Source organism: Pseudophryne corroboree, chromosome 6 (genome assembly GCF_028390025.1).
Source record: "Pseudophryne corroboree isolate aPseCor3 chromosome 6, aPseCor3.hap2, whole genome shotgun sequence".
Classification (NCBI taxonomy): domain Eukaryota; kingdom Metazoa; phylum Chordata; class Amphibia; order Anura; family Myobatrachidae; genus Pseudophryne; species Pseudophryne corroboree.
Genome location: NC_086449.1, coordinates 327411468 through 327435930, shown reverse-complemented (window position 1 = coordinate 327435930; position 24463 = coordinate 327411468). Strand labels below are relative to the sequence as shown.

The 24463-nt window shown below is 46.4% G+C and overlaps 1 protein-coding gene across 7 annotated transcripts in view; it reads left to right on the top strand.

The window, feature by feature from the left end:
• The window catches only part of CSNK1G1 (casein kinase 1 gamma 1), a 214087-nt gene that overhangs the window by 161031 nt on the left and 28593 nt on the right, over positions 1-24463 (top strand). For 4 of the 7 annotated variants that reach the window (XM_063926348.1, XM_063926349.1, XM_063926350.1 and 1 more), the window contains 3 exons: positions 16766-16876; positions 17980-18086; positions 19134-19157. In XM_063926348.1, coding sequence (XP_063782418.1) covers positions 16766-16876; positions 17980-18086; positions 19134-19157 — 242 coding nt within the window. Of the gene's footprint in view, positions 1-15500; positions 15604-16765; positions 16877-17979; positions 18087-19133; positions 19158-24463 lie in introns of those variants that run through there. The other 3 variants (XM_063926353.1, XM_063926352.1, XM_063926354.1) reach the window with 3 other exon arrangements.

Below are 24463 nucleotides of genomic sequence, written 5' to 3'. Positions count from 1 at the left end.
AGCACGGGTGGATTCTGAATTTTCCAAAATCTCAATTGACCCTGACGACACGTCTGCTGTTCCTGGGAATGATTCTGGACACGGTTCAGAAAAAGGTGTTTCTTCCGGAGGAGAAAGCCAGGGAGTTATCCGAACTTGTCAGGAACCTCCTAAAACCAGGAAAAGTGTCTGTGCATCAATGCACAAGAGTCCTGGGAAAAATGGTGGCTTCTTACGAAGCGATTCCATTCGGCAGATTCCACGCACGAACTTTTCAGTGGGATCTGCTGGACAAATGGTCCGGATCGCATCTGCAGATGCATCAGCGGATAACTTTGTCTCCACGGACAAGGGTGTCTCTTCTGTGGTGGTTGCAGAGTGCTCATCTGTTAGAGGGCCGCAGATTCGGCATACAGGACTGGGTCCTGGTGACCACGGATGCCAGTCTGAGAGGCTGGGGAGCGGTCACACAGGGAAGAAACTTCCAGGGAGTGTGGTCAAGCCTGGAGATGTCTCTTCACATAAATATACTGGAGCTAAGAGCGATTTACAATGCTCTAAGCCTGGCAAAACCCCTGCTTCAGGGTCAGCCGGTGTTGATCCAGTCAGACAACATCACGGCAGTCGCCCACGTAAACAGACAGGGCGGCACAAGAAGCAGGAGGGCAATGGCAGAAGCTGCAAGGATTCTTCGCTGGGCGGAAGATCATGTGATAGCACTGTCAGCAGTGTTCATTCCGGGAGTGGACAGCTGGGAAGCGGACTTCCTCAGCAGACACGATCTACACCCGGGAGAGTGGGGACTTCATCCAGAAGTCTTCCACATGATTGTGAACCGTTGGGAAAAACCAAAGGTGGATATGATGGCGTCCCGCCTCAACAAAAAACTGGACAGGTATTGCGCCAGGTCAAGAGACCCTCAGGCAATAGCTGTGGACGCTCTGGTAACACCGTGGGTGTTCCAGTCAGTGTATGTGTTTCCTCCTCTGCCTCTCATACCAAAAGTACTGAGAATTATACGGCAAAGGGGAGTAAGAACGATACTCGTGGCTCCGGATTGGCCAAGAAGAACTTGGTACCCGGAACTTCAGGAGATGCTCACGGAAGATCCGTGGCCTCTACCTCTAAGACGGGACCTGCTTCAGCAGGGACCGTGTCTATTCCAAGACTTACCGCGGCTGCGTTTGACGGCATGGCGGTTGAACGCCGAATTCTAAGGGAAAAAGGCATTCCGGAAGAGGTCATCCCTACCCTGGTAAAAGCCAGGAAGGAGGTGACTGCACAACATTATCACCGCATTTGGAGAAAATATGTTGTGTGGTGTGAGGCCAGGAAGGCCCCGACGGAGGAATTTCAACTGGGTCGATTCCTACATTTCCTGCAAACAGGATTGTCTATGGGCCTCAAATTAGGGTCCATTAAGGTTCAAATTTCGGCCCTGTCGATTTTCTTCCAGAAAGAATTGGCTTCAGTTCCTGAAGTCCAGACTTTTGTAAAAGGAGTACTACATATACAGCCCCCGGTTGTGCCCCCAGTGGCTCCGTGGGATCTTAATGTAGTTTTGGATTTTCTCAAATCCCATTGGTTTGAGCCACTCAAATCGGTGGATTTGAAATATCTTACATGGAAAGTAACCATGCTACTGGCCCTGGCTTCAGCCAGGAGAGTGTGTCAGAATTGGCGGCTTTATCTTATAAAAGCCCATATCTGATTTTCCATTCGGACAGGGCAGAACTGCGGACGCGTCCTCAGTTTCTGCCTAAGGTGGTTTCAGCGTTTCACCTGAACCAGCCTATTGTGGTGCCTGCGGCTACTAGCGATTTGGAGGATTCCAAGTTGCTGGACGTTGTCAGGGCATTGAAAATATATATTTCAAGGACGGCTGGAGTCAGAAAATCTGACTCGCTGTTTATACTGTATGCACCCAACAAGCTGGGTGCTCCTGCTTCTAAGCAGACTATTGCTCGTTGGATTTGTAGCACAATTCAACTTGCACATTCTGTGGCAGGCCTGCCACAGCCTAAATCTATCAAGGCCCATTCCACAAGGAAGGTGGGCTCATCTTGGGCGGCTGCCCGAGGGGTCTCGGCATTACTACTCTGCCGAGCAGCTACGTGGTCGGGGGAGAACACGTTTGTAAAATTCTACAAATTTGATACCCTGGCTAAAGAGGACCTGGAGTTCTCTCATTCGGTGCTGCAGAGTCATCCGCACTCTCCCGCCCGTTTGGGAGCTTTGGTATAATCCCCATGGTCCTGACGGAGTCCCAGCATCCACTAGGACGTCAGAGAAAATAAGATTTTACTTACCGATAAATCTATTTCTCGTAGTCCGTAGTGGATGCTGGGCGCCCATCCCAAGTGCGGATTGTCTGCAATACTTGTACATAGTTATTGTTACAAAAAAATCGGGTTGTTATTGTTGTGAGCCGTCTGTTCAGAGGCTCCTACGTTTGTCATACTGTTAACTGGGTTCAGATCACAGGTTGTACGGTGTGATTGGTGTGGCTGGTATGAGTCTTACCCGGGATTCAAAATCCTTCCTTGTTGTGTACGCTCGTCCGGGCACAGTATCCTAACTGAGGCTTGGAGGAGGGTCATAGGGGGAGGAGCCAGTGCACACCACCTAGTCCTAAAGCTTTTATTTTTGTGCCCTGTCTCCTGCGGAGCCGCTAATCCCCATGGTCCTGACGGAGTCCCAGCATCCACTACGGACTACGAGAAATAGATTTATCGGTAAGTAAAATCTTATTTTCTTACTTATAGTCTTTTATGCCTTTTGTTTCATTATTATAGTATAAAGAATGCTTTAAAAAATATATAAGTGTTAATAGTTTATTTTTATCAATTAACAAAATGCAAAGTGAATGAACAAAAAAGAAATCTAAATCAAATCAATATTTGGTGTGACCACCCTTTACCTTCAAAACAGCATCAATTCTTCTAGGTACACTTGCACAATTTTTTGAAGGACCTTTGCAGGGAGGTTGTTCCAAACATCTTGGAGAACTAAACACAGATCTTCTGTGGATGTAGGCTTGCTCAAATCCTTCTGTTAATTCATGTAATCCCAGACAAACTCTATGATCAGGGCTTTGTTGGGGCCATATCGATAATTTCCAAGACTCCTTATTGTTGTTTATGCTGAAGATAGTTCTTAATGACATTGGCTGTATGTTTGGAGGAGGAGTCCTGCTTCAGAATAAATGTGGAGCCAATCAGACGCCTCCCTGATGGTATTGCGTGATGGATAAGTACCTGCCAGAAGTGGTGTTCATGTAAGAATTGCCATACCTTCTGACGTGGAAACAAGGCCCAGTGCCTCAACTATGCATTACAATATGGGAACTGGGGTGCAGAAAAATGGCAGCAGGTGCTCTGGACTGAGGAGTCAAAATTTTAAATTTGTGTATAACAGAAGGCAGCTTGTTTGCCGAAGGGCTGGAGAGCGATACAATAAGGAGTGTCTAAAGGCAACAGTGAAACATGGTGAAGGTTCCTTGCAAGTTTGGGGCTGCACTTCAGCAAATGGAGTTGGGAATTTGGTCAGGATTAGTGATGTCCTCAATGCTGAGAAATGCAGGCAGGTACTTATCCATCACGCAATTGTTTTTAGTTGTGTATGTCGACATGGACACCGTATAAGTGCACCACGTCCTCTCGCTGCGCTCGCTATGCTGCAGCCACAGTGCCTCGCTGCGCTCGGCACACTATTATATTCCCCCTCCAGGTCCACTGGTATAGTAAAGTATGAACAAGTCGGTTTCAATAAAAAAAAAATCATGAAAAACTCATGTCGACTTTTTGGCCTGTCGACATTTTAAATGTTGGCATTATGACTTTGTCTGTATTTTAAATGTGTATTTTGACCATGTTGGGATTTTGACCATTGGTCAATGGTTGTCAGGATTTTGTCGGTAGGGATTTTGATTGTAGGTAAATTGACCACATCCCCATTAAGAACTATCCTCCGCATAAGGAAGAACAAAGAGTCATGGAATGATGCAGCCATGTTTGGGTGAGCATTTCCGCTACTAGCAAGGCTCAAACTGTCTCCTTCAACATGTTATGGTTTTGGGTAGTATGCATAGCTGCTGTAGCACCTTTGCTGGCTACGGTGGCAAATTTCTCATAACTGCTTCCTTTGCATCAAGATTGCTGGACACTGGGCAGCATAGTGGGTACAATGCAGTATAGCAGGACGATAGATTACATTGTTACTTGTAGGCTATTTATCACAGGAACAAAAGGGATGTCTTGCTAACAGGGATGTTTACTTGCTCAATATGTCTTACAAGAGTGATCGCACCACTTAAAGGAACTGAGGTGCCTGGCTCTAGCCATCATATCTGCAGGTTGGCTGAGAACTCAGACTGGACCTATGTGGTCCAGGCAGTGCTGCTTGCTTCCTTTGGCTGTATTTATTAACAGAGAACAGCAGCCTCATGGTGCTGGGACCCCCCAGATTACCACTGTACAACGAGGCTGTGTTTGTTTGTTTTTTTACATTTTTTTGTTATTTATATGTTTTTTTATACAGATACAGTTTGATATCCCGGCTGTCAGGAGACCGATGCTGGGATCCCAACAGCCGGAATTCCGGCGGCAAGCGTCGGTATTTCACTGGGTGTCGAGTTTCCAGCATCTGTATCCTGACAGCTGGGATTCCAAAATGAACCCGTTTTATACACTTGTAAACTACTGGCTTCTGGCACAGTGTCCCTTTACAGCTGACCATATTCAATTAAACATGTTGTGTGTGAATTGGGAGGTCAGTAGGAACCAGCTGCAGTGCCTATTATAAGATTTGGTATGTCAGGCAGAAGTTTCAATTATTTAATAATATTGCATATACTACAGTGCCAGTTACTTAGCATCTCTTTTATGTGACTTATACCCCTTTCACATCGCACAAATAACCCGGTATCTCCGGCATATTGCCGGGTCGACACGGGTCAGTGTGCGATGTGAAAGTGCCATGTCTGAATTCCCGGTTAGCCAGGGCCGGTGCAGGGTCTCTTTGCACCCTAGGCAAAGCTTCAGCCTAACGCCCCCTAACCTGCAATAATTTATCTTTCCCCGTAGCCTAACCCTAAGCCTCCCCGGCATATTCATATTCAGGATGCCGACTGTCGGGAGTCTGGAGTCGGCAGCATTCCGTCTGCCGGGATACCAGCTACATCCATTTAATTGTATGGGATTATATACATATATACGCACAGACATAGATATATTTGTATGCTCCTTATTGTGTTCCATCCTCCCATCTGTAAGTTCATTACTGACCTGCATAAAGGGGCTAATTCAGACCTGATCATTGCTGTACGTTTTCGCACAGCTAGTGATCAGGTCTGAACTGCATATGCACCGCAGTGCGCATGTGCGTGCCAGCGATGCGATCGGCATCTCAGCCCAGTGATCGCCTCTGCCTGATTGACAGGCAGAGCATTTGCTGTGCGGGAGGGGGTGGACCAGTGGCGTTTGGCTGCCATTTTGGGGGCATGGCACAGGCGTACCCGGACCGTGCGGGGGGTGGGCCGCGGTGGCCCTGTGCTGGACGTCTCCCCGAATGTCTGTGAAACTGATCGTAGCACATCTATTCAAATGATATACTGTATTACTTCAAATTTCCTTTCTAAAATGATCCCCGTTATTGCGCATATTGCACCTATAGTAATCAAGTTTAGCTGTGTAAAGGGTTGGGTGCCTCGCTACCCCGGGGGTAGAGAGCTGAAGTGATGATACCACGCCCCCGAGGGCAGAAACAGAACGGGTTTGGAAGGAGGTGAAAATAATTGAATACCCCCCCCCCCCCCCCTAAGAGACATCCTTCAGTTTTTTTGCTAGATAAATTCAGTGGTGCCCCCCCCCCCCCACCCCCAGTGGCTGGCGCCCCTAGGCATCTGCCTTATGGTAGAGCCGGCCCTGGGTTCGCCTGACCCACTAATTCAACCCGGGTAATAAGAAGGGTTATTCCCGGGTTGAATAACGGGTCAGGCGCAGTATGAATGGGTTGCCGGGTCGCTGCGACCCGGTACCCATTCACAGCATAGGGAAAGGCGGCGCGGAGATGAGCTCATCTCCCAGCGCAGCCTCCACCCGTGCCCCCAGCTCCGCTCCGCTCCCCCGCCGCTGTTGCAGCCGACTTGGCAAATTGCCGGGTCGGACAGCCAGCACTAGTCTCCAATGCCAGACTCCACCTGGGAAGGACCCGTTTCATATTCCCATGTGGGATCCGGCATTGGAGATGTGAAAGCGGTATTATTAAGCTGAACACTTTGTTAATACATTGTAAATCTTCCCACCCTCCCGCACAACCTCACCTCCCACAATTTCATTATCTAATGATGGCACTACTATTTCCTCTAGCCCCCACTTGTGATGTCTTTGCGTAATCCTTGACTCCTCCCTGTCCTTCAAACCACATTACATCCACCTCCCCTCTCATACATGCCCTTGATTGGCTCCCCTTCCCTTTCAAAATCCAATTCAAGCTTCTTACACTCACTCACAAAAGCCCTTACCCCCTCCTCTCCCATCTACATCTCTGACCTTATCTCCCTTTGTATTCACACACGTCCACTTCGCTACAGTAATGCACACCGCCTATCCTGCCTACTGATTACTTCCTCCCACTCCTACCTCCCAAGGTTTTTCACGTGCTACTCCTTATCTCTGGAATTCTCTACCTCTCCCTATCAGACTCTCCACCCCTCTACAAAACATGACATACTTCTTCACCAAACCCAGCCAACTCTCATCGTAACCCTCTGTCCCACTGTCACTGTCTATCCCTTCTGTATCACCCCTGTGTGTCTGCCACTCCCCTTTAGAATGTAAGTTGTCAGGAGCAGGGCCTTCTTCCCTCATGTGCCCTTCATTCTCTTGCTTAAACAATTTTATACGCCATACTTCCTTCGAAGGCACCAAATCCCTTTGTTTTCTGACACCCTAATACTTATTTCAGTGTCATCTGCTGATGTACATATGTTTATGTCCTATATTGTCTTGAACTGTAAGTCACGCTTTGCTTGTTTTGCTCATTTGTTTAGGTACTCTGTAACTGGGTGCTGCGGTTACCTTGTAGCGCTATATAGCCAAGAACATTTGCAAACTGGGGCCTAATTCTGAGTTGATCGCAGCATCAAATTTGTTAGCAGTTGGGCAAAACCATGTGCACTGCAGGGGGGACAGATATAACATGTGCAGAGAGTTAGATTTGGGTGGGGTGTATTCAAACTGAAATCTAAATTGCAGTGTAAAAATAAAGCAGCCAGTATTTACCCTGCACAGAAACAATATAACCCACCAAAATCTAACTTTCTCTGCAAATGTTATATCTGCCCCCCCCCCCCCCCCCTGCTGTGCACATGGTTTTTTCCAATTGCTAACAAACTTGCTGCTGCGATCAACTCGGAATTACCCCCCTGGTGGATAACTATGCAATAGATAGCACCTATCCTTGTGTATCCATGCCTATTTCTCTATAGATTGTAAGCTTGTGAGCAGGGCCTTCCTACCTCTATGACTGATTGTTTGTTATTACCCAGTTTTGTTATATCATTGTTTTGTTATATCATTGTTATTTCCAGTTGTAAAGCACAACGGAATTTGCTGCGCTATATAAGAAACTTAATAAATATAGATAAAGGATAATAATAATAAATTAATAGTTAGATAAGCTGGCTGTACAGGTATTGTAGCCTCCAGTTATTTCGTTAGTCATTATTAGATTATTTGCTTTTATTTATAGGAAGCCACAAAGTTGTGCAAAGCTACACAAGCTGTACACAGTTAAATTTTTTTGTATTTATTTAACCATATGTAAGCGTAGTTAAAAGCGAATAATGTTGATTTAGAAAGTTTAATAGGGATAGATGAAAGAAGAGGAATGAAGTCTCCCTATAGCGATCTAATTTTGTACTGTGTGGTTGTACACCTTACTTTCCTAATCCATTTTACCACTGGCTTAATGCAATATTAATTTTACAACTGTTAATAAGATATTGAGGCCAGTAGCCATTCTATGCTTTCAACACTCATGTGTTTTACTTGCTCATTTACACGCTCTCCTTACTTACATGGAGTGTGAACGCAGAGCTCCTTGCACCCTAGTGCCTGCCAGCTCTGTGAATACTGCAAGCGGCTCATGATTGTCACAGACCTAAATTAGGGTAAAAATACTTCCTAAAAGCTGGTCCAATTCGGCATGGACAATAAATGGCATTTAGATTATTACCCCCTACTTGTCCCTTGCCATTCCTCCTTAGATTGGTAATGGAGTGTGTGTATGTGTCCTCTTTTATTTTCCAAATGTCTGTGTGCGCTGTATGTAGTGTGAGCAAGACATATTATTCGTTAAGGATAGTAAAATTATTCATATAATTTGTTTTTTTGAGAGGCCTTTTACAAAGAATTGCCTTGTCTTATGGTGTGTACACACAGTGAGATATTTTCTTACGATTTTGACTATATAGTCAAAATTGTAAGGAAAGTTAGTGCAGAACGCAAGATGAAAGTCACCTTGCGATCCCGATCCGATGCGCGGTCGGCATCGCAAGACTAGATAGACTGTGCAGGCAAGTCAATTTTGACTCTCTATAGAAGAGATAGTCAAAATTGATACTTAGCTAAAATCGCACATAGTCAGTATCGGAAGCACACAATGAGTGTGCTTGCGATACTGACTATGTGCCGACCTAGCCCCTGTCGCATAGTGAGAATCGGGCATAGCCCGAATCTCACAGTGTGTATGGGCCTTTAGAATAATCCTGACTCCTAGATGTTTCACTCAAGCAATTTGTATAATTGTGACTCAGAAGAGTCACACTGTGATAAGCAGATGGCTTTATGACAAATCTATCTAATTTTCTCTGACGTCCTAGTGGATGCTGGGGACTCCGTCAGGACCATGGGGATATAGCGGCTCCGCAGGAGACAGGGCACAATAATAAAAGCTTTAGGATCAGGTGGTGTGCACTGGCTCCTCCCCCTATGACCCTCCTCCAAGCCTCAGTTAGATTTTTGTGCCCGACGAGAAGGGTGCAATCTAGGTGGCTCTCCTGAGCTGCTTAGAATAAAAGTTTAAGTTAGGTTTTTTATTTTCAGTGAGTCCTGCTGGCAACAGGCTCACTGCTACGAGGGACTTAGGGGAGAGAAGAAAACTCACCTGCGTGCAGGATGGATTTGCTTCTTAGGCTACTGGACACCATTAGCTCCAGAGGGAGTCGGAACACAGGTCTCACCCTGGGGTTCGTCCCGGAGCCGTGCCGCCGACCCCCCTTGCAGATGCCGAAGTTGAAGAGGTCCAGAAACAGGCGGCAGAAGACTTTCAGTCTTCATAAGGTAGCGCACAGCACTGCAGCTGTGCGCCATTGTTGTCAGCACACTTCACCAACAGTCACCAACTGTCACTGAGGGTGCAGGGCGCTGGGGGGGGCGCCCTGGGCAGCAATGTATAATACCTTTTTATGGCTAAAATACATCACATATAGCCCTTGAGGCTATATGGATGTATTTAACCCCTGCCAGATCTCACAAACTCCGGGAGAAGAGCCCGCCGAAAAGGGGGCGGGGCCTATTCTCCTCAGCACACGGCGCCATTTTCCTGCTCAGCTCTGCTGTGAGGAAGGCTCCCAGGCTCTCCCCTGCACTGCACTACAGAAACAGGGTTAAAACAGAGAGGGGGGGCACTTATTTGGCGATATGATTACATATATAAAAATGCTATAAGGGAAAACACTTGTATAAGGGGTTGTCCCTGTATAATTATAGCGTTTTTGGTGTGTGCTGGCAAACTCTCCCTCTGTCTCCCCAAAGGGCTAGTGGGGTCCTGTCCTCTGTCAGAGCATTCCCTGTGTGTGTGCTGTGTGTCGGTACGTGTGTGTCGACATGTAGGAGGACGATGTTGGTGAGGAGGCGGAGCAAATTGCCTGTATTGGTGATGTCACTCTCTAGGGAGTCGACACTGGAATGGATGGCTTATTTAGGAATTACGTGATAATGTCAACACGCTGTAAGGTCGGTTGACGACATGAGACGGCTGGCAAACAAATTAGTACCTGTCCAGGCGTCTCAGACACCGTCAGGGGCTTGTAAAAACGCCCATTTACCTCAGTCGGTCGACACAGACACGGACACTGACTCCAGTGTCGACGGTGAAGAAACAAACGTATTTTCCTTTAGGGCCACACGTTTCATGTTAAGGGCAATGAAGGAGGTGTTACATATTTCTGATACTACAAGTACCACAAATAAGGGTATTATGTAGGGTGTGAATAAACTACTTATAGTTTTTCCTGAATCAGATAAATTAAATGAAGTGTGTGATGATACGTGGGTTTCCTCCGATAGAAAATTATTGGCGGTATACCCTTTCCCGCCAGAAGTTAGGGCGAGTTGGGAAACACACCTTAGGGTGAATAAGGCGCTCACACGCTTATAAAAACAAGTGGCGTTACCGTCTCCAGATACGGCAGCCCTCAAGGAGCCAGCTGATAGGAAGCTGAAAAAATATCCTAAAAGTATATACACATATACTGGTGTTATACTACGACCAGCAATCGCCTCAGCCTGGATGTGCAGCGCTGAGGGGGCTTGGTCGGATTTCCTGACTGAAAATATTGATACCCTTGACAGGGACAAGATTTTATTGACTATAGAGCATTTTAAGGATGCATTTCTATATATGCGAGATGCGCAGAGGGATATTTGCATTCTGGCATCAAGAGTAAATGTGATGTCCATATCTGCCAGACGACAGTGGTCAGGTGATGCAGATTCCAGACGGCACATGGAAGTATTGCCGTATAAAGGGGCGGTCCATCGGACCTGGTGGCCATGGCAACAGCTGAAAAATCCACCTTTTGTTACCCCAAGTCACATCTCAGCAGAAAAGGACACAGTCTTTTCAGTCTCAGTCCTTTCGTCCCCATAAGGGCAGGCGGGCAAAAGGGCCAGTCATATCTGCCCAGGGGTAGAGGAAAGGGAAGAAGACTGCAGGAGGCAGCCCATTCCCAGGAACAGAAGCCCTCCACAGCTTCTGCCAAGTCCGCAGCATGACGCTGGGGCCGTACAAGCGGACTCAGGTGCGGTAGGGGGTCATCTCAAGAGTTTCAGCACGCAGTGGGCTCACTCACAAGTGGACTCCTGAATCCTACACGTAGTATCCCAGGTGTACATTGGAAATTCGAGACGTCTCCCCCTCACAAGTTCCTGAAGTCTGCTTTACCAACGTCTCCCTCCGACAGGGAGGCAGTATTGGGAACAATTCACAGGCTGTATTCCCAGCAGGTGATAATCAAAGTACCCCTTCTACAACAAGGGAAGGGGTATTATTCCACACTATATTGTGGTACTGAAGCCAGACGGCTAGGTGAGATCTGAAATATTTGAACACTTACATACAAGCGTTCAAATCAAGATGGAGTCACTCAGAGCAGTGATAGCGAACCAGGAAGAAGGGGACGATATGGTGTCACTGGATATCAGGGACGCTTACCTACATGTCCAAATTTGCCCTTCTCACCAAGGGTACCTCAGGTTCGTGGTACAGAACTGTCACTATCAGTTCAGACGCTGCCGTTTGGATTGTCCACGGCACCCCGGGTCTTTACCAAGGTAATGGCCGAAATGATGATTCTTCTTAAAAGAAATATGGACGCTTTCCTGATAAGGGCAAGGTCCAGAGAACAGTTGGAGGTCGGAGTAGCACTATCTTAAGTAGTTCTACGACAGCACGAGTGGATTCCAAATATTCCAAAATCGCAGTTTTTTCCGACGACACGTCTACTGTTCCTAGGGATGATTCTGGACACAGTCCAGAAAAGGATGTTTTCTCCCGGAGAAGAAAGCCAGGGAGTTATCCGAGCTAGTCAGGAACCTCCTAAAACCAGGAAAAGTATCAGTGCATCATTGCACAAGGATCCTGTGAAAAATGGTGGTTTCTTACAAAGCGATCCCATTCGGTAGATTTCACGCAAGAACCTTTACGTGGGATCTGCTGGAAAAATGGTCCGGATCGCATCTTCAGATGCATCAGCGGATAACCCTGTCTCCAAGGACAAGGGTGTTTCTTCTGCGGTGGCTGCAGAGTGCTCATCTATGAAAGGGCCGCAGATTCGGCATTCAGGACTGGGTCCTGGTGACCACGGATGCCAGCCTGAGTGGCTGGGGAGCAGTCACACAAGGAAAAAATTTCCAGAGAGTGTGATCGAGTCTGGAGACTTCTCTCCACATAAATATACTGGAGCTAAGGGCAATTTACAATGCTCTAAGCTTAGCAAGACCTCTGCTTCAAGGTCAGCCGGTATTGATCCAGTGGGACAACATCACGGCAGTCGCCCACGTAAACAGACAGGGCGGCACAAGAAGCAGGAGGGAAATGGCAGAAACTGCAAGGATTCTTCGCTGGGCGAAAAATCATGTGATAACACTCTCAGCAGTGTTCATTCCGGGAGTGGAAAACTGGGAAGCAGACTTCCTCAGCAGGCATGACCTCCACCCGGGAGAGTGGGGACTTCATCGGGAAGTCTTCCACATGATTGTAAACCGTTGTGAAAAACCAAAGGTGGACATGATGGCGTCCCGCCTGAACAAAAAACTAGATATTGCGCCAGGTCAAGGGACCCTCAGGCAATAGCGGTGGACGCTCTGGTAACACTGTGGATGTACCAGTCAGAGTATGTGTTCCCTCCTATGCCTCTCATACAAAAAGTACTGAGAATCATAAGAGGGAGATGAGTAAGAATGATACTCGTGGTTCCGGATTGGCCAAGAAGGACTTGGTACCCGAAACTTCAAGAGATGTTCACGGAAGACCCGTGGCCTCTACCTTTAAGAAAGGACCTGCTCCAGCAGGGGCCTTGTCTGTTCCAAGACTTACCGCGGCCGCGTTTGACGGCATGGCGGTTGAACGCCGGATCCTGAAAGGGCATTCCAGAAGAAGTCATCCCTACCCTGGTCGAAGACAGGAAGGATGTAACCGCAAAACATTTTCACCGCATTTGGCGAAGATATGTTGCGTGGTGTGAGGCCAAGAAGGCCCCTACAGAGGAATTCCAACTGGGTCGTTTCCTACATTTCCTGAAAACAGGACTGTCTATGGGCCTAAAATTAGGGTCCATTAAGGTTCAAATTTCGGCCCTGTCGAATTTCTTGCAGAAAGAACTGGCTTTAGTGCCTGACGTTCAGATGTTTGTAAAAGGGGTACTGCATATACAGCCTCCTTTTGTGCCCCAGTGGCACCTTGGGATCTCAATGTTGTTTTGAGTTTCCTAAAGTCACATTGGTTTGAACCACTCACCACTGTGGACTTAAAATATCTCACATGGAAGGTGACGATGCTATTAGCCCTGGCTTCAGCCAGGCGTGTGTCAGAATTGGCGGCTTTATCATATATAAAGCCCTTACTTAATTTTTCATTCTGACAGGGCAGAATTGAGGACTCGTCCTCAATTTCTCCTTAAGGTGTTTTCTGTTTTTCACATGAACCAACCTATTGTGGTACCTGCGGGTACTAGGGACTTGGAGGACTCCAAGTTACTTGACGTTGTCAGGGCCCTGAAAAATATGTTTCCAGGAAGGCTGGAGTCAGAAAATCTGACTCGCTGTTTAGCCTGTATGCACCCAACAAGATGGGTGCTCCTGCTTCTAAGCAGACGATTGCTCGCTGGATTTGTAATACAATTCAGTTTACACATTCTGTGGCAGGCCTGCCACAGCCAAAATCGGTAAAAGCCCATTCCAAAAGGAAGGGGGCTCATCTTGGGCGACTGCCCGAGGGGTCTCGGCTTTACAACTTTGCCGAGCAGTTACTTGGTCAGGGGAAAACACGTTTGCTAAATTCTACAAATTTGATACCCTGGCTGAGGAGGACATGGAGTTCTCTCATTCGGTGCTGCAGGGTCATCCGCACTCTCCCGCCCGTTTGGGAGCTTTGGTATAATCCCCATGGTCCTGACGGAGTCCCCAGCATCCACTAGGACGTCAGAGAAAATAAGATTTTACTTACCGATAAATCTATTTCTCGTAGTCCGTAGTGGATGCTGGGCGCCCATCCCAAGTGCGGATTGTCTGCAATACTTGTACATAGTTATTGTTACAAAAATCGGGTTATTCTTGTTGTGAGCCATCTTTTCAGAGGCTCCTTCGTTGTTATCATACTGTTAACTGGGTTCAGATCACAGGTTGTACGGTGTGATTGGTGTGGCTGGTATGAGTCTTACCCGGGATTCAATATCCTTCCTTATTATGCACGCTCGTCCGGGCACAGTATCCTAACTGAGGCTTGGAGGAGGGTCATAGGGGGAGGAGCCAGTGCACACCACCTGATCCTAAAGCTTTTATTATTGTGCCCTGTCTCCTGCGGAGCCGCTATATCCCCATGGTCCTGACGGAGTCCCCAGCATCCACTACGGACTACGAGAAATAGATTTATCGGTAAGTAAAATCTTATTTTTAAATATTTTAGGGGGGATATGCAAGTAGGTCCATTTTTTTTCACCTAGGTAAATTAAAATATATATATATATATATATATATATATATAGATAGATAGAGAAAAAAAAATATATGTATATATATATATATATATATATATATATATATATTAGAGAGACAGATATATCTCTATCTATATCGCTATCTACACATACATAGTCAGTGTCTGGCACTCCAGTAATAAAGAATCAACGGTTCCGGTGCCCTTCACTCCACTGCAGTCACTTATATAGTCATTCCCTTTTATCAGGACTTGATGCAGCGCAAAACGCCTGGCGTGAGTGAGCTGCCAGGACCTATGCAACTGTGCTAATGTCTGGCGTCTTTTTATGCCCTGTGTGTCTTAGTCAACTGTTGCACACAGATATACAAATGTCATATATCAATTTTATCAGCACAGTCTCCTAATGTGTCCTAAAACAACTTTCAGCTGAAAAGAAGTACAAAAGATGCCCGATGCTAGAATGATCTGTTCTCTAACAACTCCCCATCACAAATCACGTGATGGCTGAGCATGATGGCTTCAGCTTTTACCATTTACAATAAGGTCTTATGGATTGATGTCTACTGTGAGGAAACAAACGGTATCTGGACTCTTGGTCGACACCAATTAGGCCGACACTAGTAATGTCGAGACAGCCATTAAGTTGACATGAACCAGGTCAACATGAGTTTTTGACATTGTTGGGGGGGGGGGGGGGGGCTTTTTCATACTTTACGATCCACGTGGACTGATTGGGAACTGTAATCTGCGAGCCATGCAAGGGGACGCAGTGCGTTAATTAGGGTTCCCGGTCACTTGACGGAGAAAACGACACCAACAAAAAAAAACAACAACCTCATGTCGACCTTGTTCATGTTGACCTAATGGTTGTGTCGACTTAGCCACTGTCGACCTAATGGGTGTCTGCCTAATTGGTGTCGACCCTGAGTGATTCTAGTACATGACTCCTGCTGACTTATATTGTACCGGCTTTTTCTTAACCCTTTTCTTCTCATCCACAATCTTTGCGGCCACTTAAGGAAATTTTAACTGAAAGAGTGAGTGAAGTATGACTTTGTTCTAATGACATCCAGTAGCTTATGGGGCTGGCAGAATGGCATGAGGAGTTTGTGGTTTGTCACTTTATACCCCCTAGTGCCAGCTGTTTTGTGTCATTTGTACTTTCTCAACACATTGTATGAAAATTGATACCATCTGGGCTGTTGTCCATACAATGTTAAGGAAGGGTGGCCTTGCACGTCTCAAGCTTGGGTACACATTAGACAACCAGCAAACGTTGCGATGGTCATCCAGATTTTCCTTTAAACTCCCAGACAAACGATATAGTACATACACACTACAATTTTTCAAAATACCTAAAGCTCTATCATCCGTGGCCACATGCAGGAGTATGCTATCTTTGACAGTATCCTCAAATTGAGCTGCACGTAGGGGCGACCTGAAGATGCAAGGAACGCTGCCGCGGGGGCGCACATAGTACACTTGGTGATTTGAACGATCTGTTGTTCTGATCTGTCGGAATTGGGCAAATTGCTCAAATTATTGTGCAATGTGTACCCAGCTTAAGGGATATTGTGACCGGGTGTCTCATAATGCATACATCTTCTATGCAAACTTTAAGTGTCCGTTTTCACCAATGGAATAAGAACGCATGCTTCGTGGACAGAAATACTACAGTAAAATACTAGTACTTCAGGTATGTTGTTCAGCATAGTTGGATACAGACTGATTCAGACTGTCCTTTAGTGGATTGATTTGTGCATTTAAATGATGTGAATGTTAAGACAAAAGCCTTGTAATTCTCAACCATTGCAAGTACTACACTGAATAAACATTAGCTGATAACCGGTAAATACTGGAATATGATAAATTATAAGGACATGTACGTTTTTGTCTTGTTCAGTTCTACTGTGAGATTTTAGTTGGCATTTGAGTGTTTATGTAGCTTTTAAATTGTATTACTAATACCATTTGGACTGATACTTTGGAGCTTTGTGAAACAAATACATTTTTACAATTCCATTACTTTGTGTATTTATGATGTGTTTGCACTGCTTTACCAGCCCTCTCTTGCCAGAGAAAGCACAATGCACATGTTTCCTTTTTCTGTATGGAGAGGGCTGAGTATATTGCTCTGCTTGCAGCACGCGGCCATAGCTTGGCTTTCTACTCACCCTCACTAACACAGTGATCTGTTTCCATTGCTTTGGCTGGCTGACCTTCTCCCCAAATCCCCCTCTCCTCCACACCTCGCAATCGCATGCTTCCTAATGCCTCTGCGCAGACGGGCGCACCAGACCGCCGAGGAGCTTGGGAGCTACAGGCCGGCCGACAGGCTCACCCCGCTTACCTGGCACCTCACCTGGCATCAGACCGGCATGGGGGATCCGTGCAGGTATCAGAGCATGTTGGGTTTCTTCTTTACAAGCACGAAGAATGATTAAGAAAATGTATAGGAGAACAGATAATTAGCATATAGCACCGGTAACCGTGAATCTGCTGAATAACATGGTAATTATTCTACAGCAGTGGTTCTCAAACTCGGTCCTCAGGACCCCACACGGTTCACGCTTTCCATGTCACCCAGCAGCTGCACTGTGTGTCACCAACTGTCGCATTTAAAAAATCTACAGGTGACCTGCAAAACATGAACCATGTGGGGTACTGAGGACCGAGTTTGAGAACCTGTGATCTACAGTAAATATGTTAAAAGGGGTGTCCATCAGCTAGGCAAATTGGTCTTTTGCAGAGTTAAAAATATATATAGATAGATAGATAGATAGATAGATAGATATGCATATATATATATATGTGTAGATATATATGTATGTGTGTGTATGTATGTATGTGTATATATATGTATGTGTGTATATATATATATATATATATATGTATATATATATATATATATATATATAATGTATATATAATGTATGTGTGTATGTAAAAAAAAATTCTTGGCCCCCTCTATCCTTTTTAGTTGTATATTTATATTGATATATATATTAACTTGGGATTTGACATAAAGCTGCGCTCTCTCTTTTTGGTTCTATTCCATGCAGAGAGCACAGCATAGAAAATACATAGTAAGATTTGACGAAGCTGTACAAGCCAGTTATAGTCATCTGAAGGTGGACAAATTATTTAAACTCTGCTGTTGGGTTGTCATCTTGATTTTGGCGCTTACAGCAATACTTAAGTGTATAATATGCTGATCTAGGGTTTAGATAAGGAAATGTGTGCCGCCAGTGAGAGAACTGAAAGTGCTGAAGAGTCAGGTGTGGTAGCAGCAGTGTCACATTCTGTCACTCCCAGACACTGCATAACAAGCACACATAGAATATGACCAGTCTTTCTTATGACTTATTAGTGTCATCTGTTTTCTGTGAGTTGAATTAAAAAAAAACTATTAATAACATGCAAGATACAAATTTGTTTATATTAGTTGTCTTATGCTTTTTGTTTTACTAATGCTTGTTTTATTATTGTCTGGCACAGGTGATGAGTTCAACCAATGGGCAGCTGAATGCCGATGACCAAACAGGTGGTCACTCCAACGCACCGATCACAGCGCAGGCCGAGGTGGAGGTTGTGGAGGAAGCTAAGTATGTGCCCCACCTACTTCTTTACAGTTGGGATTCCTACCCTGCATGTGTTTCCATCTACACCTCTTCCCGTATGTCTCATCTTCATTCCTGTCTTTGTGCCTTTTTTGTCAGCACAACTTACCTACACTATACAATCACTGCCTTAAGCCCTTTCTGCATGCAGTCGCTTAGTCTTCAATAGGATACAGTTTGCAGCAAATCCACAATGTGTAGTCATATTGTCCTCTGTAAAGTAATTGGTGCAACGTCTGTAGTTAGAATAAAGGATTTTGGGGCTCTTCTTGTATGTTGCAATAACCAGGTTGTTTGATCATTACAGGGTTTAGAGGGGGATTTACAGTTGTTGGGTTTTTTCTATAGGAGTGTTTATATGTTTCTCACTCCAACCTCTGCATCTCCTTTTGACTTTTTTCATCATGATTTCTGTATTTAATTTGAACAATATGTGAACATTTAGTATAATTTAATGCTGCCCACCTTAATACGTCCAGTGTGTATGTTTTGTTACATCTTTGGTGTCGCCAGTAGCTGTTAGATGTCTGGAATATCCAGTGCCAGGGGGACACCAGCACATCTCCAGAAGATAAGGTTAATGGGAGTACATTCATTATCCTGGGCATTATAAAGTGTATCTGTATACATCAGTGCACTCATAAGGCATTGCCAAGAAACAGCATTTGATCAGTATGCTGGTAATGCCAAATCTACATTTAAGGCAATTGGATTGGGCTCTGCTCTTCAAAATCATCTGCGGATGGACAGAAAAAAAGAAATCTCCAGACCGTTATATCTATTTATTTTAATCATATGACACTGCGGTCTCAAGTATAAGAATGTTTACATTTTTGTCCTGTGTGAGAAGGAAGATGGTTTATTGTCAAGTGTCTGGTCAGTCACAGCCTCTCTTGACCTTAATACCCCTTTATTCTGACCTGCAAGGCATGTTGTCTGCATGGCTACATCCCCATCTCCTCCCTAGTGTCTCTTGGGTGTATTAATATATCTTTCTCTTTCTCTCTCTCTCTGTCTTTTAACACTCTGTAGCTGCGTGAAAATGCTCAACTTGTGGTGAGTCTCTCTCTCTGCGGAGCGCACACCAGGGAGAGGACCCCTTCTAATTTACCCATGAAATGAACTTGTGTACTTATTTAGAGTCCTGCGTATTAAGCCACCCAGCCCCTAGTTATGGAATATATAACAAGAGCTTGCTTTCCTGGTATTGCAGGCTCGGACTGTCACAGGTTGCAGCCTTGGCTGGGCAGTTAAAGATAAGCTAATATCATTGTATTTAGTTGAGTTGCTGTAGGTGATGCACACGTTACTCCTACTTACACTCAATATATATATATATATATATATATATATATATAAACTTTCCAGCACACTGCCATGTCTACACTGCTCAATAAGTGTTTCTCCATCATCCATAAGGGATACTGGGGACACTTAGTATGATGGGGTATAGATGGGGTCCAAAGGTGCACTTTAAGTTTCTTCAAACAGGGTGTGCTGGCTTCTACCCTCTATGCCCTCCCTCACAGCTCAGTTTAGAAAAATGTGCCCTCAGGAGAGGATGCACACGCTGGAGCTCCAGAATTTTTTCTCCAGTTTATTTTAAACGTTTGTTATTTTCAGGTAGGCTGTTGGGCAACACCGAGGGACACTGGGGGGGGGTGTGAGGTGAGGTGGGGACTGACACCACCCTCCTGGAGGTGCTAATTCTGATCCCGCTGACAGGACATCAGTCCTGAGGGTCAGTGTACCGCAGGCATTGAGCTCTCGCGCACACGTGCGTAGCACGCTGCACACCCCCAGCACAGATCCTGAAGACAGAAAAGTGGTGTTGCCGGGGGTCCCACTAGCAGGGTCCCCATCCCTGGTTCTTGGTGCGGGGCAGGCATATGGACTCCCTCTGGGGGGATCCAATAAACAAACACCCGCGCAAACTGGCAGTGTATTTAGGTAATGAGAACACTTTTTACACTATTTTGCGGACTTTGCCTGTATAAATATGTATATAGTTCCAGCGCCATTGCGGGGGACGGAGCTTCTTCAGAGCGGGATCAGCGACTTCCTGGTGCCATTTCCTGCACTCTCAGCATTGCTGCAGGATTGCCAGCTACTAAAAGTGATACTCCACGGCAAGGCACTGGTGCAGGGGTGTAGTTAAGGGGGAGAGCCCACTGTGGGAACCATGTATTAGGCTCCTCATGCACTGTAAAGCAAATTGCCTTGCATCTAACTTCTGCATTGTTAGTTTCAGGCTGTGTGCTGGTTCCTCCTCTGAGTCTCTCCACACATACTAGGCTGGGCAGGCTTGCTTGTACCTGTGTCTGTGTGTGAATGTAAATATTCCCTGTCAGCATAGTAAAGAAAGCTGTGTGTAATGTTTGTCACACCAGGTTTCTCTCTCCTCTGCAGATTCTTTCGTATGAGCAATGCAGTCAGCCTTCACAAGACAGTGGGGCTTCAGGGGGTGATTTACCGGAACCAGCTTGGCTGATTTCTGTTAAAACTATGATGGCTGACATGTCCAATGAATTAACTACTGCTAGACAGGAAAGGCAGTTACAACAGTCTTTGGCTGCTCTGACTAAAGATAGGGCAGATAGCAGACGTTTTTCCTCTCTATCACATCCATTACCCCAATATCCCTGTCGGAATCCAAGGAGGAGGTGCCAGAGGTGGAAGAGGGGGAGGAGTTGGAATCCAATATTGAAATGGATGATTCCTCTACTGCACAGGGTGTAGAGTCACTTATCATTGCTATAAGGGATGTACTACATATCCCTGGGTATGAGACAGATCAGAATCAGGTTTATTGGCCAGGTATACTTGCGTATACTAGGAATTTGTCTTCGGTTTGCTTTACAACAGCCAAGTAGGTAACAGATAAGCAGGTGGGGGGGTAAGCAAAGTCACACAGATAGGTATACGGTAGGAACACAAGTGAGTTACATGTACGTCTAGTCAGTCAATGTTCAGGAGTTCAGCAGGCGGACCGCTTGGTGTGCAGCAGTCTATTTTCTCTGCGCTGAAAAAAGTACTGGTCACATTTCCTGATTCAAAGAAATTGGATGATCTTTTCAGGGAGCCATGGGCTGACAAGAAGTCCCAAGTGACCAAGAAATTGCTGGCCGCCTTTCCTTTTGTTCAGGAGGGGCGTAAACTCTGGGAGACTCCCCCTGCTGTTGATGCTTTGGTATCACACCTGTCAAAAAAGACAGTGCTTCCGGTACCAGGGGCTACATCCTTAAAGGAACCTGTAGACCGTAAAATAGAGACAACTCTAAAATCTATTTATGTTGCAACAGGGGCCTCCCAAAGGCCTGTTATTGTAGTATGTTGGGTGACTCGCACCATACATACTTGGGCAGGTAACCTTCATGAGGGCCTCGCTGGGGATAAGTCCCTGGCTGAAATGGTGGCGTTTATTCAACATATTCAGGAATCTGCCTGTTTCCTCTCTGAGACAATAAAAGGCATTGGCATTATTAATGCTCATATGTCTACCATGGCTGTTTCCGCACGCAGGGTGTTGTGGTTATGACAGTGGGTAGCGGACGCAGAGTATAAACCAGGGGTGGGCAATTATTTCAGCTGGGGGGCCGCTTAACACTTCCAGTGAATATTCGAGGGCCACACACAAAGTATCTTGTATATACAATAGAAGACAATGTTACACATTACAGTAGCAGAGTCCCCTTTTTACACATTACAGTAGCAGAGTCCCTTTTTTACACATTACGGCAGCCGAGTCCCCCTTTTTTACACATTACGGCAGTCGAGTCCCCCTTTTTTACACATTACGGCAGCCGAGTCCCCCTTTTTTACACATTACGGCAGTCGAGTCCCCCTTTTTTACACATTACGGCAGCCGAGTCCCCCTTTTTTACACATTACGGCAGCCGAGTCCCCCTTTTTTACACATTACGGCAGCCGAGTCCCCCTTTTTTACACATTACGGCAGCCGAGTCCCCCTTTTTTACACATTACGGCAGCCGAGTCCCCCTTTTTTACACATTACGGCAGCCGAGTCCCCCTTTTTTACACATTACGGCAGCCGAGTCCCCCTTTTTTACACATTACGGCAGCCGAGTCCCCCTTTTTTTACACATTACGGCAGCCGAGTCCCCCTTTTTTTACACATTACGGCAGCCGAGTCCCCCTTTTTTACACATTACGGCAGCCGAGTCCCCCTTTTTTACACATTACGGCAGCCGAGTCCCCCTTTTTTACACATTACGGCAGCCGAGTCCCCCTTTTTTACACATTACGGCAGCCGAGTCCCCCTTTTTTACACATTACGGCAGCCGAGTCCCCCTTTTTTACACATTACGGCAGCAGAGTCCCCCTTTTTTACACATTAGGCAAGCAGAGTCCGAGAGAGCGAGCAAGCAGTTCAAGGCTGGTGACATCCACAGCCACACTAATATAATGTACAAAATACCAATAATTTTTAACCAAAGCAACAATACATCACTTGTCCCCCACACACTCATGCCCATGACATGAGTGTGTGATTTTTCACCTTGCAGGATCCTGTTTACCCGTAGAAGGAGGAGGTGATCAGTGAGCCGGGGAAGGGAGGCGGAGCATGTGTCCATGCAGCTGCATCGCCTCCCCGCTAATGTCACCTGTGGAGTGCGGACATCTGATGACCCAACGAAGAGTGGGCAGACAATGAGTGCTGGCCACACCGATGTAATGCGGGGTAATGTATGTAGAGGTGTGCTCAGCAGACACAGAGCTGAGCGCACAGCTACATACACTACCAGCGCATTCAAACAAAGACAAGACAGTGCGAACCCGCTGCTGCTGCCGCTGATGCAGAGGGCACATATCCACAATCCTGCCGTGGCTCCAGCGCCTGACGTCACAGAGGAAATACCTGTCAGCAGTCCCTGTGACGTGATCGGGTCTTTCCTCAGCGGCGCCGCATCTCAGAGCTCTGTAGCGCAATGACAAGCGGCTCAGCCAGTCGGGCCACTTGTCATTGCACACTGGTGGGGGACAGCGGGCCAGGCAGCATCGGTTCGCGGGCTGCATCCGGCCCGCGGGCCGCATGTTGCCCACCCCTGGTCTAAACGGAGGTGATTGGCTGTTTGGAGGTGCGTTAGACACTTTGATTTTTAAGCTACCGCTTGAAAGTCCACGTACCTCCCGTCTGCAGCTACACCGGCTAGATTCTCTTACACCAGGCCTTCCCTGCAGTCCTTTCAGTCTGCGCGGTTTAAAGGAAAGGCCAGAGGTGCCTCAAATGCGACATGAGGCTCCAGAGGTAAGTCACGTAAGCCCGCATGTGGGAAGTTTCCAGGATCCTCCTCTGGGTAGAAGGAATGCAATGGCAGTCTCTGCCATATTCATTGCGGGAGTGGACAACTGGGAGGTGAACTTCCTCAGTCGTCACGACTTACACCCGGGCGAATGGGGTCTCTATCCTTAAGTATTTCGGCAAGTCACAGCCCAGTGGGGCTGCCCGCAGATAGACCTGATAGCCTCTCGACTCAACAACAAGCTTCCGTGCTATTATTCCAGGATGAGTGACCGTCTGGCAGCGGCAGTGGACGCGCTGATGATGCTGTGGAATTATGGGCTGGTGTACCTTTTTCCTCTGATTCCGTTGCTCCCCAGCGTTCTAATAAGAATCCGAAAAGAGGGAGTTCACGCAATTCTCCTTGCCCACAATTAGCCTAGAAGAGTGTGGTACGCGGATTTTCTGACCATGACGGTAGAAGAACCCTGGCCTCTTCCACTAAGAAAGGACCTTCTTCAGCAAGGGCCGTTTGTCTACCCGGACTTACGGTGGTTTTGTTTGACGGCATTGCGGTTGAGTGAACCCTTCTAGCTAAGAAGGAAATTCCAGAAAAAGTCTTCTCCACCATGATTCAAGCCAGGAAGGCTGTCGCGTCAAAGCATTACCACCATATGTGGAAACCTTTCCTGGTGTGAGGGTATCCGACAGCAGATTTCAATTTAGGACGCTTTTTGCAGGTTGGTGTAGATATGAGCCTATGATTGGGCTGCATTAAAGTTCAGATCTCTGTCTTGTCCGTTTTCTTTCAGAAGAAATTGGCGTCTTTGCCTGAACTCCAGACGTTCCTGCAGAGTGTCCTGCGCATCCAGCCTCCTTTTGTGCCACCCACGGCACCTTGGGACTTAACGTGGTTTTGTCCTTTATGCAGTCCTCTTTGTTTGAACCTCTGGTGTCGGTTGAGGTCAAGTATCTTATGTTGAGGACGGTTATGCTATTGGCCTTGGCTTCCGCTAGACATGTTTCAGAGCTTAGTGTTTTGTCCTGCAGAAGTCCCTACCTGGTCTTTCATGAGGACAGAACGGAACTCCGGACTCGTCAACAGTTCCTGCCTAAGGTG